The following is a 17,945-nucleotide window of genomic DNA, read 5'->3' as shown; positions in this document are numbered from 1 at the left end:
AAGTGTGCTCTGGCCCACTAATTTGCTGTTCTTTGGGTGCCATGAGGCTACTTTTAAAAAACCCGTAATCCACTGTTTTTGTGGGTTAACCTGCAACCAAAATGCTTGAGATTAACTTTATGGAGACTGTTGAATAAACTGTAGGGCAAACATATAAGGGTACTGAATCATGTCTTTTATAAGAAAAATGTCCAAAACAACAGTCTTTTGATTTTGCTGCAGCCTTCTAACATGGCAGCCTCCCTGGAAGAACAGTAGAGGCATCTTTTTGTGGCAAGCTTCATGACGTTATGCCTTGTAGCTTAATTTATACCATGGGTTGCTAATCTGCAGCACAGGCAGCAGCAGGGAGCTGTGGTACTTACTCCTCAGGTCCAAGTTTATTTGCCTTGGCTGCGAGCCAGAACAAAACTCAAGATGATAAAAAGGCATTAAAATAACCTCAATGTGTACAGATTGCAGATTCACACAAGAAGCCGGGAAACAATTTTCTCTGTTACGATCATAACAGAAAATGATGACTTGACCTCAGGGGGTCAACTCTGCAGTCTCTTGCTTGAGGATCATAGAATTGTAGAATTGGAAGGAACCCCAAAGGCCATTTAGTCCAGCCCCCTGCAATGCAGGAATCGCAACTATAGGTGTAGCGTGGGGGGGGGGGAGGGAGACAGCTGCCCCCCATAATCAAGTAAGTAAATAAAAATACTTAACTAACTGACCAGTCATGTCACAAACAGCTCAGTTTTGGGCGCCCTCCCCCCAAATAAATCTTGGCTGCGCCCATGATCTCAACTAAAGCATCCATGACATATGACCATCCAGCCTCTGCTTAAAAACCTCCAAGGAAGAAGAGTCCACATCCTCCTGAGGGAGACCGTTCCACTGTTGAACAGCTTGAAAGTTCTGGGGGAGATTTGACAGCTGCATCAGAGCAAAAAGCTGCAATGTTCAGTTGAAGCTCTTTGCTGCTATTTGTCAACAAAGATTCCAGTTTTGGGCACTTTTGGGACAGGAGCAGCGAATGCCATGGATCTGGAAAAGGCATACGGATCAGGGTACTCTTGTCTGCTTTCCGGAGGCAAAACTACATTGAGACTTATTGTCTTCTAAACTACGTGCAGAATTAATAAAGAGCATTTAAAAACCAAAACCAAAAAAATGCATTGAGGTGCTGTGGGCTTCGTGGTGTTCTGCCCAGTGCATTAAAGCGACACTGTCCCATATGTTAGACTTGCGGTCCACTTGTCAAAATATTTGTCCACTCACCATGTTTGGTTCCTGCTTCTTCCTTTGCAGTCCTGCAGGCTTGGCCAGCATCGACCCATCTGTAAACTGTTGCCTGACGGGATCATGAGAGTCGGATCTGCTGCTTCAACCAAACTTTCTGAGAAGTCTGTCGCTGAGTGGTTCTCCCAGGCAGCTCACGCCAACAGCGAATCATTTTCCAGACTCAAACTGTACGCTCAAGTCTGCAGATATGATTTGGGTACGTTCCCCCCACTGCCTTCTCCTAAAGGAAGGATAGCCGACATCGTGCCATCCAGGTGTTGTTGGACTCACCTCCCATCAATTGTAGTCCACATAGCCCCTGGTCCAGGATATTGGGAGTTACAGTCCAGCAAGATCTGGAGAGCCCTAGGTTGGCTATCCTTGCCCTAAAGCCGTCACTTGTAAAAATATTTCACTGTGGTTATACAGTACATATGTGGTTGGAACAGAGTTGCTGATGAGATGCTGGCATGCAAAGAATGCAGCTCCCATGCTTGGAAGTTACCCATACTGTAATTCCGATCTGGTACAGTGCAAGTTGTCCATGTTCCTTGACCCATATAATTTGCATATTAGCGGTGGGTTGCTAAATCAGACAGAGAAAGCTATGTTTTCTTCTAGGGTTCAGAATGTTCTGTGCAGCTACAGGGGTTGGAAATCTAATTTGATCTTCTTAGTGCAAAGTTACATTAAGTGAACCATAAGTAGTTGTTGGGGCTTTCAGTCAGTCATATTTCAGGAGCCAAAAACATGAAGCAGTGGCCTTGGCCTCTGATTCTAACTTTCTACTCTTGGGGAACTCTTTCCACATCTATTTCTTTTCTTACTCCACCCCCAGACCCTCCAGCACCCAGACCTATGCCAAGCATTTGTGGTCATGTTCAGTGCTATTTTTCTAGAAAAAGAGGTGCCAGAACTCACCATGAATCTTGTTCTCGCATAATGGCAATGGCGCTCACCTGAGAGGTGCTGGAACTGAGTTCTGGCTGAAAAAAAGCCCTGGTCATGTTTATGGATGCAAAGTCAGTTTGTGGGCACAGGTGCTCTGTGTGAACTGAGACTTCAACCTAGAAAACCTTTGGCGCTCTGGTGCACTTTTGTGTTTTAAAGGAAGATTGGTAGACTGCCTTTGGTTTGGTTGTAAATCATTTCGGCTTATCCTGGACAAGATAAAGCGACTTAACAAATCGAATAAATAATAATAATAATTTCAGGGAAGGTTATCATCCCCCATGGAATAGGTTTCTTTTCTCTTTCCCCTGTCTAGTAAACTGTGAAGGACCTACAGTTTGGCAGGTTCTCTATCTAAATGAATATGATGCTCTGTCAAGTTTCATTATTGCAGAAGGTTTGGTTAATTTCTTTTCCTTTTTCTGTTTTAAGGTCCTTACCTTGCTACACAGCCATTGGACAATTCCTTGCTTTCTCAGTCCAGCCTAGTTCCTCCCACCAGCCATCCTACATCAGTCCCGCCTCAGGTTGGAGGCAGCTCTACTCCATCATCCACCCCTTCGTCTGCTCCCAGTAATGCTGTCCCAATGAACTCAAACAGTGCCATCACCTCTGCCACTACCACGGCCAGTTCCACCATGACCACGACTGCCACTTCATCCTCCTCTTCCAGTTCAGGCGGTGGGGTTTCAGCGAACAAACCTTCATCCTTTCCACCTTTTGGCAGCATGAACAACACTACTACTCCTTCCTCCCTCTCCACGCAGTCTGCAACAGTCCAGAACGGGCAGGCGGGGACGCAGCAGCAACAGCCGCCATCCGCAGCGATACCGGGGGAAGCCCCATCAGTCCCTCCACAGCCGCACTCAGAAGTTTCAGAGAGGTAACACGGCAAAGAATGATTTATCAGTTAATGTACTCACTTCCATCTATATCCTGCCTTTCTTCCAAGTTGCTCAAGGTGGCACACATGGATCTCCCCCTCATTTTTAAAAAAAATCCTCACAACTACCTTGTGAGGTAGGTTTAGGCTGGGAGGTGGTGACTGGCCCAAAGTAACCTGGGTGAGCTTCATAGTTGGATAGATATTTGAACTTGGGTCTCTGAGGTCTCATTCTGACACTTTTGACCTCTGCACCATGCTGGGTTCTTAATCCCTAAAGCAAAATGGGGACTTTGCTGGAACTTCCCTTCCAAGTAAGATGAGAGAAAATATGCCACCAATTTGGCATCCCTTTTGCAGGAATCTGATTTCTTGAACAGGTGTTCTTGCTGTCATTAAAACCACACTATAGAAGTAAGGCAGTTGTCTGAGCTTCAACTTGTAGCTAGCAGCATTTTGGCCCAAACAGATCAAAGTGTATCCTTCCTTCTGTGCTATGACAGTCTCCAATATCAACCAAGGACTGTACGTGAGCTGCTAAATTTTGAAAGTATTCCAGTGCCTTAGATTGTAAGCTTCTTGGGGCAAGGTCTGTGTTCTTCTGCTTTGCAAAGTACCACACACACTAATTTTTGCAATGTGGAATTTGCAAAGATTGAATTCCCTAGGCTTCCTTCTACTTCCAGGTCATGTGTTCCAACTCTTGTTAAATCCAGCAAACTTCTGATCAAAATTGAGGAAATACAGTGTGAGTAATTGTACCAATGGTTACTCATCTCTGAAGGATGCCTGCATTAATTTTTTACCCTTTGGTGCCAGGAGTGCCTAATACCTTTGTGCCCCTTTTGTTACTGAGTAATGTGTTTGCTGTGCTCTGATAAGCCTGAGATAATTGATGGGGAAGGTATATTAGCTGCAGATGCCGCAAAGGTACTGATGGCTCCCAAAAGCCACAAAGACGTATTCCCCTTAAAATACTGCATAGGGGAGATGGGAGTCTTTCTCCGCTGGGTGAAAAGAAGTCAGATAATTTGTGAACACATAACACAGTCTTAACACTTAACGGCCCATACAAGGAAGGAGCTTTCTGTTTCTTATGTCTGCTTGCTTTCTGCTTCCAGCACTATGGACCGCGACAAAGTGGGAGTCCCCACTGACGGCGATTCGCACGCAGTCACCTACCCACCTGCCATCGTAGTTTACATTGTTGACCCTTTCTCGTATGAGAAGAAAGAGGAGGGCAACTCCTCCAGCGTGTGGACTCTGGGTCTTCTCCGTTGCTTTCTTGAAATGATCCAAAATCTCCCTACTAACATCAGAAACATCGTTTCTGTTCAGGTAAGCTGATTCTGTGATGGGGAAGCCAAAGGCACCCTGTTGCTTAATGTGTTTGCCCATAGTAGTCCTTGGAAGCCTTGTTCCCTTCTGATGGCTGGACTTAAAACCTGCCCTAGCTCTACAGTGGCTTTGGGTGGTTTGTGTGATTCTTTAAGGTTCCTAACTCAAATGCTGTTCAGGTCAGAACAGGAGAATTAAATAAATTTCTTTGGCTGCTTAGCTCTTTTTGAAAGTACCAACATGTCATTGATGTTGACCTCGTCTTGTGAGCTATACTCTGTGATACTATGATTCCACGCACATGGCTGTGTCCTGGTTTATTATATTGATTTATTATTGGTTGCACAGGATATTGTGATAGGATGTTGCCCAGTGTCAAAACTGGTTCAATTGCTACTTTTTTTTGGCATGAAGGCTGTTCCTGTCTTAAGGCTTCTCTATACTGGTATCAGATTGGGCAGTGTATACTTACCTTTCCTCCCTCTCTGCCCTTCTTAGCTTGTTCCTTGTCAATATCTGTTACAACCAGTCAAGAATGAAGACAGGCAGATCTACACTCAGCATCTAAAATCGCTGGCATTCTCCGCCTTCACGCAATGCCGGAGGCCACTCCCAACGTCGACCAATGTGAAAACATTAACTGGGTTTGGCCCAGGTTTGGCAATGGAGATGGCGCTCAGGAGTCCAGAAGTAAGTGAGAACCATGAGTTGGTTGGCATGAAATCTGGTAAACCTCTGAGAAGCACTGGCAGAATGAGATACGTATCAATAGTGTGAGAGTGTGAGTGAGTGCCTATCCCTCAGGCAAAACTGATGCTGTGTGCATGCGCACAATTCTGTTTCATTTGTTTATATGGGGATCTGCTACTCTGTGGGACAAGTAATCCTGTGGTTTTAAGTGTTCTGTTTTGTGTGTGTTTTGCAGAGACCAGAGTGTATTAAGCTGTATGCCCCTCCTTTCATATTGGCTCCTGTCAAAGATAAACAGACAGAGCTGGGAGAAACCTTTGGAGAGGCTGGGCAGAAATACAATGTGCTTTTCGTGGGCTACTGTCTCTCTCATGATCAAAGGTGGCTTCTTGCATCGTGCACAGATTTATATGGAGAACTATTGGAAACCTGCATTATCAACATTGATGTACCTAACAGGTAAGGGCTGTGGAATTCATAAAGTCATTTCCTGTATTTAGATAAGTTTAGAAAAACTTTCTTTCCTGGAAACCTTTTTATGATTGACTTAATGGTTCATTGATTTTTATGCTGATAATGTTTATACTGCATGTTTGAAGGGTGCTTGATTTTACACACACACACACACACACACACACACACACACACACACACACTCTTACACACACTTGTGCCTACTTTTACTTTTTAAAGCTTTTTTCGAAACATCTCATTTTCAAAAACAGGATATAAGTAATTAAATAAAGAGGGAGTAGATGCATTGATTTACTGCTTGGATCTTGCACCTTTTGAACATGTACAGAATCTTTCCCCTGTCTTGATCCTGGCTGCCCAAATATTGAAGTGTTACAGTGTCTAAATGTTCTTTGGGAGCAGTCTTAAAACAGCTGGAAGGTATGTTCATGGATTTGTTTACTAGTGAATCTTTATTTTCCACCAGGGCTCGTAGGAAAAAGGGGTCTGCTCGCAGACTTGGTCTTCAGAAACTCTGGGAATGGTGCCTGGGGCTTGTGCAGATGAGTTCGTTGCCTTGGAGAGTTGTAATAGGACGTCTTGGAAGAATAGGCCACGGGGAGCTAAAAGGTAATATGGAAACATCTCTGAAGAGATTTGTCACCCATGGAGATGCAGCGTTCTGTGCAAGTTTGTCACCTCTCTAGCCAAAATGCTTGATATGGGACAAAAATGGCACATTTAATAATGTACATAACACACACACTCATTTTGGATAGAATATATAAATGTGAATAGGCATGCATGCTCTAGAACTGTGAAGCCCTTAATGCCACAAAAAATTATTGCAAGCAATGCAGGCGTCACAAAATGAATTTTTGGGGAGACTTCTCCTTACTCCAGGATTATTGGTCTGGAGAACACAGTGGCCCCTGAGATCAAAGAATTATATACATATGGAAGCAATCTCCTTTTGGGGTGGGGTGTTTATGCTATGGGGAAAAGGGGCTTTCTGTCACCTAAGCTACAACCTATTCAGTTTCAGCAGAGAATTTGGATTTAGCCCCTGCTGGCAATTTTAACACCTGAAATACTTGTGAACAGTCACTAACTGATGGAAGAAAATAATTTCCAAAGCAGTTTGCTTGCCAGGTAGCTTAGCTATCTTTTCCTCTCTGTTCCACTTGGAAAAGAGGTTGGAATAGCTTAAGAAGCAAGCTTGCATACAGTGGTCCATCCAGTTTTTAATGTACCCATTTTGTGGTCTAAACATGACAGCAGCTAGCCATCACTTATATTTAAAATCATTTCCTTGGTAGCCAATCTCTCTGGTTTCATCTTTAGACTGGAGTTGTTTGCTGAGTCGCCGAAATCTGCAGTCACTTAGCAAGAGGCTGAAAGACATGTGCAGGATGTGTGGCATCTCCACTGCCGATTCTCCCAGCATTCTCAGCGCCTGCTTAGTGGCAGTAGAACCACAGGGATCCTTTGTCATCATGCCAGGTATTTGTGAAATGCTTCTCACTTGTTGCTTCTATGAAAGCAAACATATTGGCTGTACTATTTAGCGAAATCTCTCTCTCTTTTTCTTTAAGATTCGGTATCAACTGGCTCAGTGTTTGGGCGCAGCACCACCCTAAATATGCAGACATCCCAACTAAACACCCCGCAGGATACGTCGTGCACTCATATACTTGTGTTTCCCACGTCTGCATCTGTGCAAGTAGCATCATCAACTTATACCACTGAAACTGGTTTGGATCTGGCCTTTAATACAAACAATGGTGTGTGTTTGTGTGTATGTGTTTGTGTGTCTTCAAATACTTTCATATAAAAATGTTTCCTTGATAGATATGAAAAATGAGGCCTGTAGATGATAGAAATTCAGCCCTCCCAACAAAACACAGATTTCTCTATCTCTAGATCCCAAGTGGGGCTTTCCCCATCCTCCTTGGCACCTGTGGCTTCCTTAGTTGACCCCAATTTCTTAAGCACACTGGTCCCAATTTCTTAAGCACCCTCCCCCCAGAACACACAAGCCTGTCTTTTCCTAGGCATAAAGTTTTTCACTGCAGCCACACCAGCCTTTTGCTTCCTTTCCAGTATCTGCACTGCTGTTCTCCCCCGCCCCCCTTGACTTGGGCCTTCACTGTCCTCTGTTAGAGTGCTTATGAGCAGCCTATTAGATCTCAACCCCATGATTACAGGGAACAGGCAAAATGGGCAGCAGCCAATTGTTTGTGTGCATGTGTGTCTTGGCATACATATGCAGTATTGATCAAAGCAAAGCAACATAACTGTGTATAAAATAGATTGAAGCAAGAGCTGTCTGGGACCAGCCAAATTTACAATGTCACTGAGTGTCTTTCATGGGTGCCCAGGGAATTGAATGCAGCCCTCTGTTTCAAGCCCAGTATTCCAACCACAATGTCATGCTAGCTGTCGGTAAAGAATTTCTTCATACATTGTGTACTCTCCTTTTTTTTTATATAAATCATAATGATAGCAACTCTCTGTTAACAGACTCTTTTGTTGTTGTATTTGTTGCTTTTCTCAAGATGGAGCAGATGGAATGGGGCTCTTTGATTTGTTAGACACTGGAGATCCTGATATTGATCCTGATATTATAAACATCCTCCCTGCATCCCCTACCGGGTCCCCTGTGCACTCACCAAGTTCCCACTTCACCCATGGAGGTGACATGGGCAAGGTAAGGTTTTATGGCAAGGAACCGTATTTAAGAACTCAACCATGTGTTTGCCTCAGTGCTGATCTGGATGGCCACGGGTTGTCAAGTACCCCCATTTCAATATTGTGGCAACCAAATATAAAAGGAATCCATCCTTGGGATACAGTGCTGCCTTCTGCAGTCCTCATATCAAAAAGGATATTGTAGAGTTGGAAAAGGGCTAGAAAAGGACAACCAAAATGATTAGAATGAAGCAACTCCCCTATGAGGAAGAGTTGCAATCTTTTGGGCTTTTTTGTTTTCAAAGGGGAGAGGGGGAGAGATGATAGAGGTTTACAGCATTAAGTACGGTGAGAAGAGAGAGAAGATTTTCTCTCTCTTTTAACATTAGAACGTGTTATCCAATGTAGCTGAATGGTGGGGTATTTAGGGGCATAGTTAATCTGTTCAATTCACTGTTTGAAGATGTGCTGGTGGTCACCAGCAGGTGGCTTTAGAAGGGGATTTGGCGAATGTCTGAGAGATTAAGGCTCCTTCCTCCAGGACCAGAGGCAGCCACCCTCTGATTGCCAGTTGTTGAGGACCATGAGCAGCTGTGGCCTACTCTACTCCAGCCCTGCTTGTGTAGGCATGCGGTTGGCTGTGGCAGGAAACAGGATTCTGGGCTAGATGGGCCTTTGGTCTGATCCAGCAAGGCTTTCCTTGTGCGCTCTTTGCCAATTCCCCCCCACCTTCTGTTTTGTCGCACCAGGGTCAAGGTACAGATCGCTTGCTCTCAACGGAGTCTCACGACGAAGTCACCAACATCCTACAGCAACCGCTGGCCCTTGGTTACTTTGTCTCAACTGCCAAAGCAGGTCCGTTGCCTGACTGGTTTTGGTCGGCGTGTCCTCAAGCACAAAATCAGTGTCCCCTGTTTCTTAAGGTAACAAACCTTCAGCAAAGTCTGTGAGCTGTGTCTGGGAGGTGTGGGGATTGGTCTTGTTGAGAGAGTGCTTCAAAAGACATATGCTGCGTGTCATTATGTAAGTTTCAGGAGAGCTTTTCGGGGTGAGTGGGGAAGTAGCAGCAACGTGGGCTTGTAGGCGGGCATTCAGTATATACCAAGTCAGCTGGAAAGACTTGTGTCTGCAGTTAACAGCCAACTACTTCGTCCAAAGCAGCAGGGTGCTCCTGCCTGCCTGATCAAGGAAGTGGCAGGTACGGCATTGAGGAGTCACTGGTGGCCAAAGATTTTCAGAGACGCCTCCCACTAAGGTGTGAGCTGTAGCGGTGGTGTAGGAAGGGGGATGCGGTGGGTGCAGACTGCCCCGGGTGTCATCACTGACATCACAGCCTGAGCCACATGGCTCTCCTGGGGAGTGACGCGGTGACTTGGGCACCTGCAGGCTCCGCACTGCCCAAAATGACAACGTGGGGCTTGCGGACTCCGTGGAGGTTCTGCACAATGTGCTCTGCCCTGGCTTGCCCCGCCCCCGGGTGCAGGTCATTTGCGCCGCCCCGGGCGCCCGTGCAGCTAGCTACGCTGCTGAGCTGTAGAGAGGGAAAGATGCTCTTTCTCCTTTCAGCCAAGCATGCCGGCACTGCGCTTTCCCTTTCTGTTCCACAGGTGCTTCTCCAGCCAAGTCTGGGGACGAGCTGAAGGCTGTTCCCTGGCTCCAAACTGAGTAGTGGGCAGCTTTGCTAAAACTAGAGAGAGCACCCAACTTCTGCCCCAGGAGGCCAGGATGAGCAACTGCACTTTGCCCTCTGCTGGGAGGGCGGGATTGCCTGGGAGCAGGGGGAAGATGTTGTGTTCAAGAATGTTGAGGAGTTTAGGGGGACCCTTACCCACTACTTTCCCACAAGTTATTCACTGGCTCATTTCTTTGTACTCTGCCTTCCCTGGCTAATTGTCTGTGGCCATCCATCCTATTTTGTAAATGTAGTGAGTGATACTATAAACTTGGTTACAGTTGCATTCCTTGGTTTTTTTCTCTGAGAATTTGGGGAGGGGGGTTGTTTGGATTTCTCTGCGTTTGGTTGAAGAGGATGAGATGGAAACAAAACCCAGGAAAGACTCACTGTGTGCGCATGTGTGTTCAGGGTTATAGAGATTGGAGGACCTTTACTGTGGGGGCACTCGCTGGTGGGAGGGCCTCCCACAGAGCTATGCTCTAAACTCTGTCCCTATAGAGGAATTATTATTTGATTATTAGCTCTCTCTCTCTTTTAAAGCATTGTAATAAACACTTACTGTGTGTTCTGACTTCTTTTAAAGGCTTCTCTGCACCTCCATGTGCCTTCAGTGCAGTCGGACGAGCTACTTCACAGTAAACACTCCCACCCTCTTGACTCGAATCAAACTTCCGATGTCCTCAGGTATGATCATCAGTTGTGTGTGAGAGCATGCAAAATACAGGACTTGTTGTTTTAAAGGTGCAATTCGGCTATTGCAGCCATGCAGTTTGCTACAATCTGCCGGTGGTTTTCTCTTGCTTATACGCTCATTTACACAGCACAGTACGTTGAATTTATTTTAATATATCCTTCAGCACTGAGAAATTCTCAGGTTGTCTTATGAAGCTCTTCTCATAATTTATCTTACTAATGGACCAAGACCAATAGGGCAGGTAATGTGTGTGTGTGTGTGTGTTGTGCAAACACATATATCTTTATATTTCAAAACATTAAAGACCCCCACATTCATTCATTTCACTGGGTCTATTTCTGAGTAGGATTTAGTTGAATAAAACCTACAGCTGTGCACACTTCTTGTGAGTAGGTCCCTTTAGCTCAAGAAGGCTTCCTTGCACCAAGGGTTGAGTGAGGTTGTGTCTACTCTATCCCCTGGCTGACTTCCAACCTTCCCATACATGCAGCTCCTCCCTGCTTATATACATCTGGTAGCTGGGAGTGAAGCATTTTGATCCTGCCTCTTACTATAAGCTCCTCTGCTAACAGAAATGCGGGTTAATAAATTATATCCTTGTGACCTGTGCTGAAAATCGGCAAAGCCTTCCCAATAATGACTTCTTGGCTGGTCCTTGTTCCCTTCTTTCCTTCTCCCAGGTTTGTGTTGGAACAGTACAACGCACTTTCCTGGCTAACCTGTGATCCTGCGACCCAGGACCGGCGGTCGTGTCTCCCAGTTCACTTTGTGGTGCTGAATCAGTTGTATAACTTTATCATGAATATGCTGTGATCTTTATCTGAACTGGGCAAGGAGAAGAAAAACACAACAACCAGAGTAACAACAAAAAGGGAAAGGATTATTTCGCTGCAGGACTAAGTTAATTATTCTCTGTGCAAGTCATTTTTTTGTGATTTGAGGGAGGGGAATGTCATTTTTGGTCACTTCCAGCAACTATTTGGTTTTGACTTGCGGTGGGGACTGCATAACCCAGGTGTTTAATTCTCCATCTGCCCCCTGCTTTTGTTGGTGTTTTGCCTATACCAGACTGATTGGAGTGATGAATTGATCAGTCGAAATGTATTATAACACATCTTTTTAGTAGCAAAGTAACCATTCTCTCTCTCCCCCAATCCCATCCCGTCACAGTATTTGTGAAGAGTATATGAGCCATAGGCCCCAGCCATGTTTAATGAATATTTTAAAAAGTATGAGCATGGAGACAATAAGAAGACAAACGAGGAAGGAAAAAACCAGAATTTGTCGAATGCTTTTGGAACACTGCAATGTTCTTGTATCGGATTATAGTACCTAGTATTCAAAAAAAAAAATGCCTGCATCTCTTATTTATTGTAAGTTTTTAAATGTATAAATTGTCTTATATTTCTTAACCTCTTTTATAAAAAAAAAATTTCCTAGAAGGTTTATACCGCCTTCTTGCTTTAAAGCAATTGGTCTAAAAATATATATGTAATCGTCTTAATTGAAAGTTGCGGTAGGTTTGCTTTTAGAGTATTATTTTTTTGTAAGGGGGGGTTGAGGGTATGGGGACAGTAAAATTTGTATTTGGTCTTGATGTACAGTTTAATGGGGGAATATAGGAGTTGGGGCGGGAGGGATATAAATGTCCATGCCATTGTGTGTGGGAGATTTACAGCTAAGCTGTAGTTGCAGATTATACGTGTACAGTAATGAAGTTCACTGTGTTTATATAAAATTGAAGAGAAAAAAAAAGGTACCGGGTCTTACAGCAATTTTATATCACACCTTTGCAGAGTTAACATAATGGCAATATATTAAAAGAAGTGATATTGTTAGGTGGTTTAACTTGTAGTGAGAATTTAAAAAAAGAATAATAATAATATTAATAATAATAATAAATTGTTTTAATTTTTTTTTGTATTTTTGTTGAGGGCCGAGACTAGTTTTTTCAGGCCTCTTCCCATTTTTCAAGCAAGGAGGGTGTGCTTGCTGCAAGGACCTCCTGCTCTTTCACCTGTGCGTTTTAGCCAAGAGAGAATCTGTGTCACCCGATGAAATCGCGACACTTTCTTCTTCTTCTTCCTTTTAAAAATGCCCTTCCCTTCAGTGAAGCTGTGTCACTTTCATCTTCCAAGTATTTTGGGGTTCATCACTAGGATCCCATTCAGCCTTCTCCATGTTTGGATTAAATTACAATGAAACTGCAGCCACTGCTACCCTTGCTGTCCTCCTTTTATGGTTTGGAATTTTAGCCCAACTTTAGCTACTTTATACATACTACTTTGAAAAAAAAAAAAAACCACAATAAGGAAAACCCAATCAGTTTTGATTCTAAGCTTTGATATGCATATGAATGGGAATATGGTGTAAATAGGTTCTCAGTGAATTCTGGTGTTTGAACTTGATTCCACTAATGAGAGAACAACCTCCTTTCTTTTGCTCTCTCTCCTCTTTCGCACTCCCCCTTTCTCAGGCCTCTCGATCTAATCTTCTTATTGGTTTTGACACTCTGTAATGGAAGTTTCAGGCTCCCCTTTTGAAATAGACATCCAGGTTCCAGCATGGTAAAACGCCAAGGGAACGGGCATGAACTGCGCCACTCCCACCTCTTCCTCCCTTCTGCCTGTGAACCCAATGGCTTCGTCTTCCTCCTCCACCCATGTATCCAGTCTTGAGTTGCTTCCTTGCCTTCCTGGAGGCAACACTTTGATCCCTCCCCTTTTCATATCTGCACGCTGCCGCTTTCAGAATTACTGTGTCCATTCAATTGAAGGTCTTCCGCCATGCAAGGTTTGCCCTGAGGCTGTGTTTCCATCCACAAATACTGAATCTGGACATTATTTTGCAGGTTGTGTTAAGGCACTCATGGAAACAGCAGCGGCAGCCACGTCTGCAGGTATGTGGGACCCTTAGGAAAGTTGTTCCCACCACCAGTCACCTGCTGCTGCTCAGCTTCGCTTTTTGAGGTTTGGTGAGCAATGGTGCAGACTTGTTGAGGAAGCCTTGTTAATAGCAAAGGTCACCAACTTGTCAGGCAAAATGGCTCACGGACCCTGTTTTATAGTGCAGGCCTAACCATGTCTACTCAGAAGTAAGTCCTATTGAATTCAGCGAGGCTTACTCCCAGGTAAGGGGGTTAGGATTGCAGCCCTAGTATCCCAAGTCTTCAACCCCCCTCATAATACCCAGTTTCTTTCTTTCCAAAGTACTGCAATTGCAAGTATTCAGGATATTTTTGAAATCATGTGAAGTATGTACAACCTATTTAGACCTGAAAGCATTTCTTTTTCTGTGAAAAAAACAAAACTTTGAATTTCTTATTAGAGTATATCAGTGGTGGCGGCAGCAAGCACTAGTAGCAACTTTTCTTGGTATGCAACTTAAGTAGAATTGATGAAGATTTCCTGTTCCTCTTAAAATTTTACAGAATGCTGACTGAAAAACCACCTATTTTGTTGCAAGATGAGAGTGATTAACATTTCGATGTGCTCATAATACCATATGATGATGTAAGTGCAGGTATTAAAATGATCTGCATCTCTTTTATCCCTGGGGTAAGCTTTTTGAAGTAAAACTTGGCCCCCTAAATTAGGAATTGATGTTTAAAGTAAGTGCAACATAGTCACATACAAATTTTAAATATTTGGGGTTGCATTTTACATTTCTGCTGTTTATTGCATTGCATTTTCTCTCTGTGTACACCTGTATTTGATATTCAAGTATCTGTTAACGGCAGATACTCTCCAGATGTTTCCACCTCCCTAAAGAGTGGTGCTAAAATTATTTGCCTAGAGCAGAATATGAGTCAGCCAGCATTAAGTACTTTCCAAGCCTCATGAGAGTTCAGTCGGAGAGCTTTAAATGTGTGCTTAATCTTCCCCACTTAAACCAGTGGAACTTAAATGCACCTTGGCTGGACCATGACTTTGGGTGTAGCAGTGAGATTGCACAGAAGTCCTCAAAACTCCAGAATGGACTGTGTGTTGTTGACTAGGGAGCCAAGTTCATGGTAGGTCCATTTCAGGAAGATCAGGTTGCCCAGAGATTCTGCCATTTACCTGTTTAAATGATCATCGCACGGTGGTGGGACAATTGGCCTTAAGGAATAAGATGCCAGTAGAAATCAGATTTAAATTAATTGCCATGGAAGCATCCAAGGGATGTTGGGGTTAGGGTTAGCCGTTGATGGACCTGTCTGGACTCAAGTAAATGGCAGAGGAAATAAGTTTGAAGAGCTGGAAACAGTTTATCATGAATAAATCCCCAGCACATTTCGGGTTAAAACTATCAAAGCACAACCCCACGTGGCATTATCTTGTACCTATGGAAAGGTTATTTAACTTTATTCTCATTGAGCTATAGTATTGCTTCGTAATAAATAGTTCTTCCTTATAAGCCATCCAAAGGCTTCTGCCTCAATTTTCTTTTTGTCCCATGCAGGCTACACAATGCTTTCAGGATTTCTGTGTGAATCCATTTGAAATGCTGAGATTTCTGTGTCATTTTGTTAAGGCTCACAACTGGTGTTCCGGCTTGCAAAACACTAAATAGCAGAATTGCCAAATCACTTTGGTGTAGGACTACCCCGATTTTGGATGCTGCTCAGAGTAGGATGTCTTGTCTTGTCTTGCAAATGAAAGTAATGCTTGGCTCAGAGTGCCACCTGCCAGAGCTAGCCAAGATCTAAAACTCACAGTTTCTGTCTCTTTCTGTGTCTCTGTCTCTCCCCCTCCCTAGACAGAAAAGAGAAAATTCCTTTTGAGCTAAAACATAGAAAGGATTGGAATGTTTTTCAAAAAGGCTAGGAAGTTGAAACATGGGCATCTATATTTCGATTTGTGGACAGATTTAAACTAACGAAATGGCCAAGGTTGGGAAAGCCTTGCAGGCCTCATTGACTTCTTAATTCATTAGTAGTGCTGATTTATCAGTTCACAGGGCATGTGCATACTTCACAGGGATGGTCTGAAGGCAGCTGAGGTGGTAGCATTTCTGCAAATACCTAGCCAGCGTGAGCTATAACTTATGTTCAAATTGCTTGGTTTCCACAGTAGTGGCCTTAGATGCACACCCTTTTCTGCAAGTGTTTCTTAAACCTCTCATCTTACACATCCATCTGTATGGCACAGTTAACTTACTCCTTTTTTTGTATTTGCCTGCTCTTGGTAACTTATTTTTCAAAGCCCTGCATTATTACAGAAAGCTCACAGGTGTGTTTAATGAAGCATATTTTGTCTTTACTGCAATATCAAAATGTGTTACTGGAAAACACTCGGATTTTGATCCTATTCAAACTGCCCTTGTGCCCTGCAACTAGCTTTGGCACAGACTATTATTTTGTTAATTCTTAGCCATGTATGCAGACAGCATTGCTTTGGGCTGGGTTTTCCTTCTTGTCAGCTTGCTTTGTCAATTAGGCCAATTCTGCTATTAGCTGTCCTGACACAAAATAAATATATAATAATAAAAATAAATTTCTCAAGATGACAAAATGTTATCACCTTTGAAAATAATTTCAGTCTAAGGATCCCAAATCACATGTAGAAAATACCCTTTTCTTTGCATCTGTTTCTAAAGGAGTAAAATTTCACTTTGAAAAAGTTAATCCTCAGGGTCAAACTTTTCAGGAAAGTTTTAGTGTATAATTAGTAGGTTTTCCAAATAAACTGGATTTGAGAACCTTGGAAACTTACTTGTGTTTTAAAAGTTGTGGCATCGTTACTGGACATGTTGGTTTCATAAATGTTCTTTTAAAAAGCTGGGTCACTTTAACAGGGGGAGGAAGAGGAGATTTCTTAAGTTCGTATTCAGCAGTGACATTTAATGGTCCAAGTCTCTCTCTCTCTCTCTCTCTCTCTCTCTCTCTCTCTCTCTCTCTCTCTCTCTCTATTTAACATTATGATAACAAAAAATACAATAAAAATAAGGAACAAACACTATTGTTGCAGAATGCCATGAACACTGAGTTGTACAAATTGTGATTGAGGAAATGGAAAAAGGTTTATACTTTTTAAAAAAAATTCAAATGGAATAAATTATTCATGAAGCCTTCCTTCATTGTGACGTCTCTTTGTTTTTTTAAAAACAACTCCACATGACCTTAAAAGTGACAGTTGTCTGTATGGGTTGGTTCCTGAATCAGAACTTCTTCTCCCCCTCTTTTCTTTGCATTTTTATCCAATCTTCGTTCCACTAGGCTCAGTCTAGGCAGTATTCATATTTGATCCCTCGCTCACTTTATCCTCACAACTTCCCTATGAGGTAGGTTAGGCTGAGAGAGCTAGCGGCTGGCCCAAAGCCACTCAGTGGCCTTTGCAGCCTGAGAGTTGGGATCTCCCTAGTCTTACTTGGACACTCTTAAGCAGAGGTCAGCAAACTTTTTTAGCAGGGGGCCCGTCCACTGTCCCTCAGACCTTGTGGGGGGCCGGACTATATTTTGAAAAATAAAAATGAATGAATTCCTATGCCCCACAAATAACCCAGAGATGCATTTTAAATAAAAGCACACATTCTACTCATGTAAAAACACGCTGATTCCCAATGAGAAGGTGATTGGGCCAGATCTGGCCCCCAGGCCTTAAGTTTGCCTACCCATGCTCTTAAGCAGCACACCACACTGACACCATAATACTCGCCACTGGGGCCTAGTGACTGTAAGAGAAGCCCTGCTGGTAAGAACAAAGGTCCACTTCACCCAGCATCCTGTTCTCACAGTGGTTAACATCCTATAGGAACCCAACAGAACAGAAACTTGTTCTCAGAAGTACACTGCCTCTGATGATGGGGGGTAAGACATACTAGTAGATCTAGATAGCTTTATCCTCAGTGGAGGTAGAACATGGTCAGCCCTGCACTTCTTAAAAGCCACCAGGTAAGAAGTAGCCAGCCACACATGTGAGATCAGATGGCACAGAATCCTGCTTAGTTCTTTTTAAAAGCCCAGAGCCCTTTCCGGTTACATTACAGAGATGTTCCTGAAATGCTTGGTGGAACCTCAGAATCTTAGATGAATAAAATTTCCCAAAAGGCAGAGATTCAGTTCTCTTTTCCCCAGTTGTAACTAGCAAAAGCAGAGTAAAACACACTGATTTATGCAAAGCTGTTCATGTATCTTTCTCTCCTGTCATTGCTCAGACGTGAAAGATGTATGGTGACAGAAAGTTAGAAAGAGGATCCTATAAAGTAACATAGCTTGTTGGACAGAAGGCAGCCACCACCCTAAACACAAAGGGCTACTCAAAATATTAGTGTGGCAAAGTAGATCATATTTTTAATGTTAAAAACAACATTTTAGCAGC

The 17,945-nt window shown here is 43.3% G+C and overlaps 1 protein-coding gene and 1 long non-coding RNA gene across 2 annotated transcripts in view; one reads left to right on the top strand and one right to left on the bottom strand.

The window, feature by feature from the left end:
* MED13 (mediator complex subunit 13) overlaps positions 1-16,699 on the top strand; it is a 100,184-nt gene extending 83,485 nt beyond the window's left edge. The window contains exons 19-30 of the mRNA XM_081171942.1: positions 1,297-1,486; positions 2,653-3,103; positions 4,225-4,441; positions 4,940-5,131; positions 5,367-5,590; positions 6,072-6,214; positions 6,929-7,087; positions 7,180-7,368; positions 8,143-8,294; positions 9,025-9,198; positions 10,534-10,634; positions 11,325-16,699. Of these exons, the coding sequence (XP_081028068.1) occupies positions 1,297-1,486; positions 2,653-3,103; positions 4,225-4,441; positions 4,940-5,131; positions 5,367-5,590; positions 6,072-6,214; positions 6,929-7,087; positions 7,180-7,368; positions 8,143-8,294; positions 9,025-9,198; positions 10,534-10,634; positions 11,325-11,457 (2,325 nt within the window). The 3' untranslated portion in view covers positions 11,458-16,699. The remainder of the gene's footprint in view (positions 1-1,296; positions 1,487-2,652; positions 3,104-4,224; positions 4,442-4,939; positions 5,132-5,366; positions 5,591-6,071; positions 6,215-6,928; positions 7,088-7,179; positions 7,369-8,142; positions 8,295-9,024; positions 9,199-10,533; positions 10,635-11,324) is intronic.
* The window catches only part of LOC308574419, a 198,239-nt gene that overhangs the window by 97,766 nt on the left and 82,528 nt on the right, over positions 1-17,945 (bottom strand). The gene's annotated exons all lie outside the window — the stretch shown is intronic.

The sequence above is a fragment of the Podarcis bocagei genome (assembly GCF_964188305.1).
Source record: "Podarcis bocagei genome assembly, chromosome: 15".
In the NCBI taxonomy this organism is placed as follows: domain Eukaryota; kingdom Metazoa; phylum Chordata; class Lepidosauria; order Squamata; family Lacertidae; genus Podarcis; species Podarcis bocagei.
Note: the sequence above shows the minus strand (reverse complement) of the source record. Positions and strands in the feature narration are given on the sequence as shown.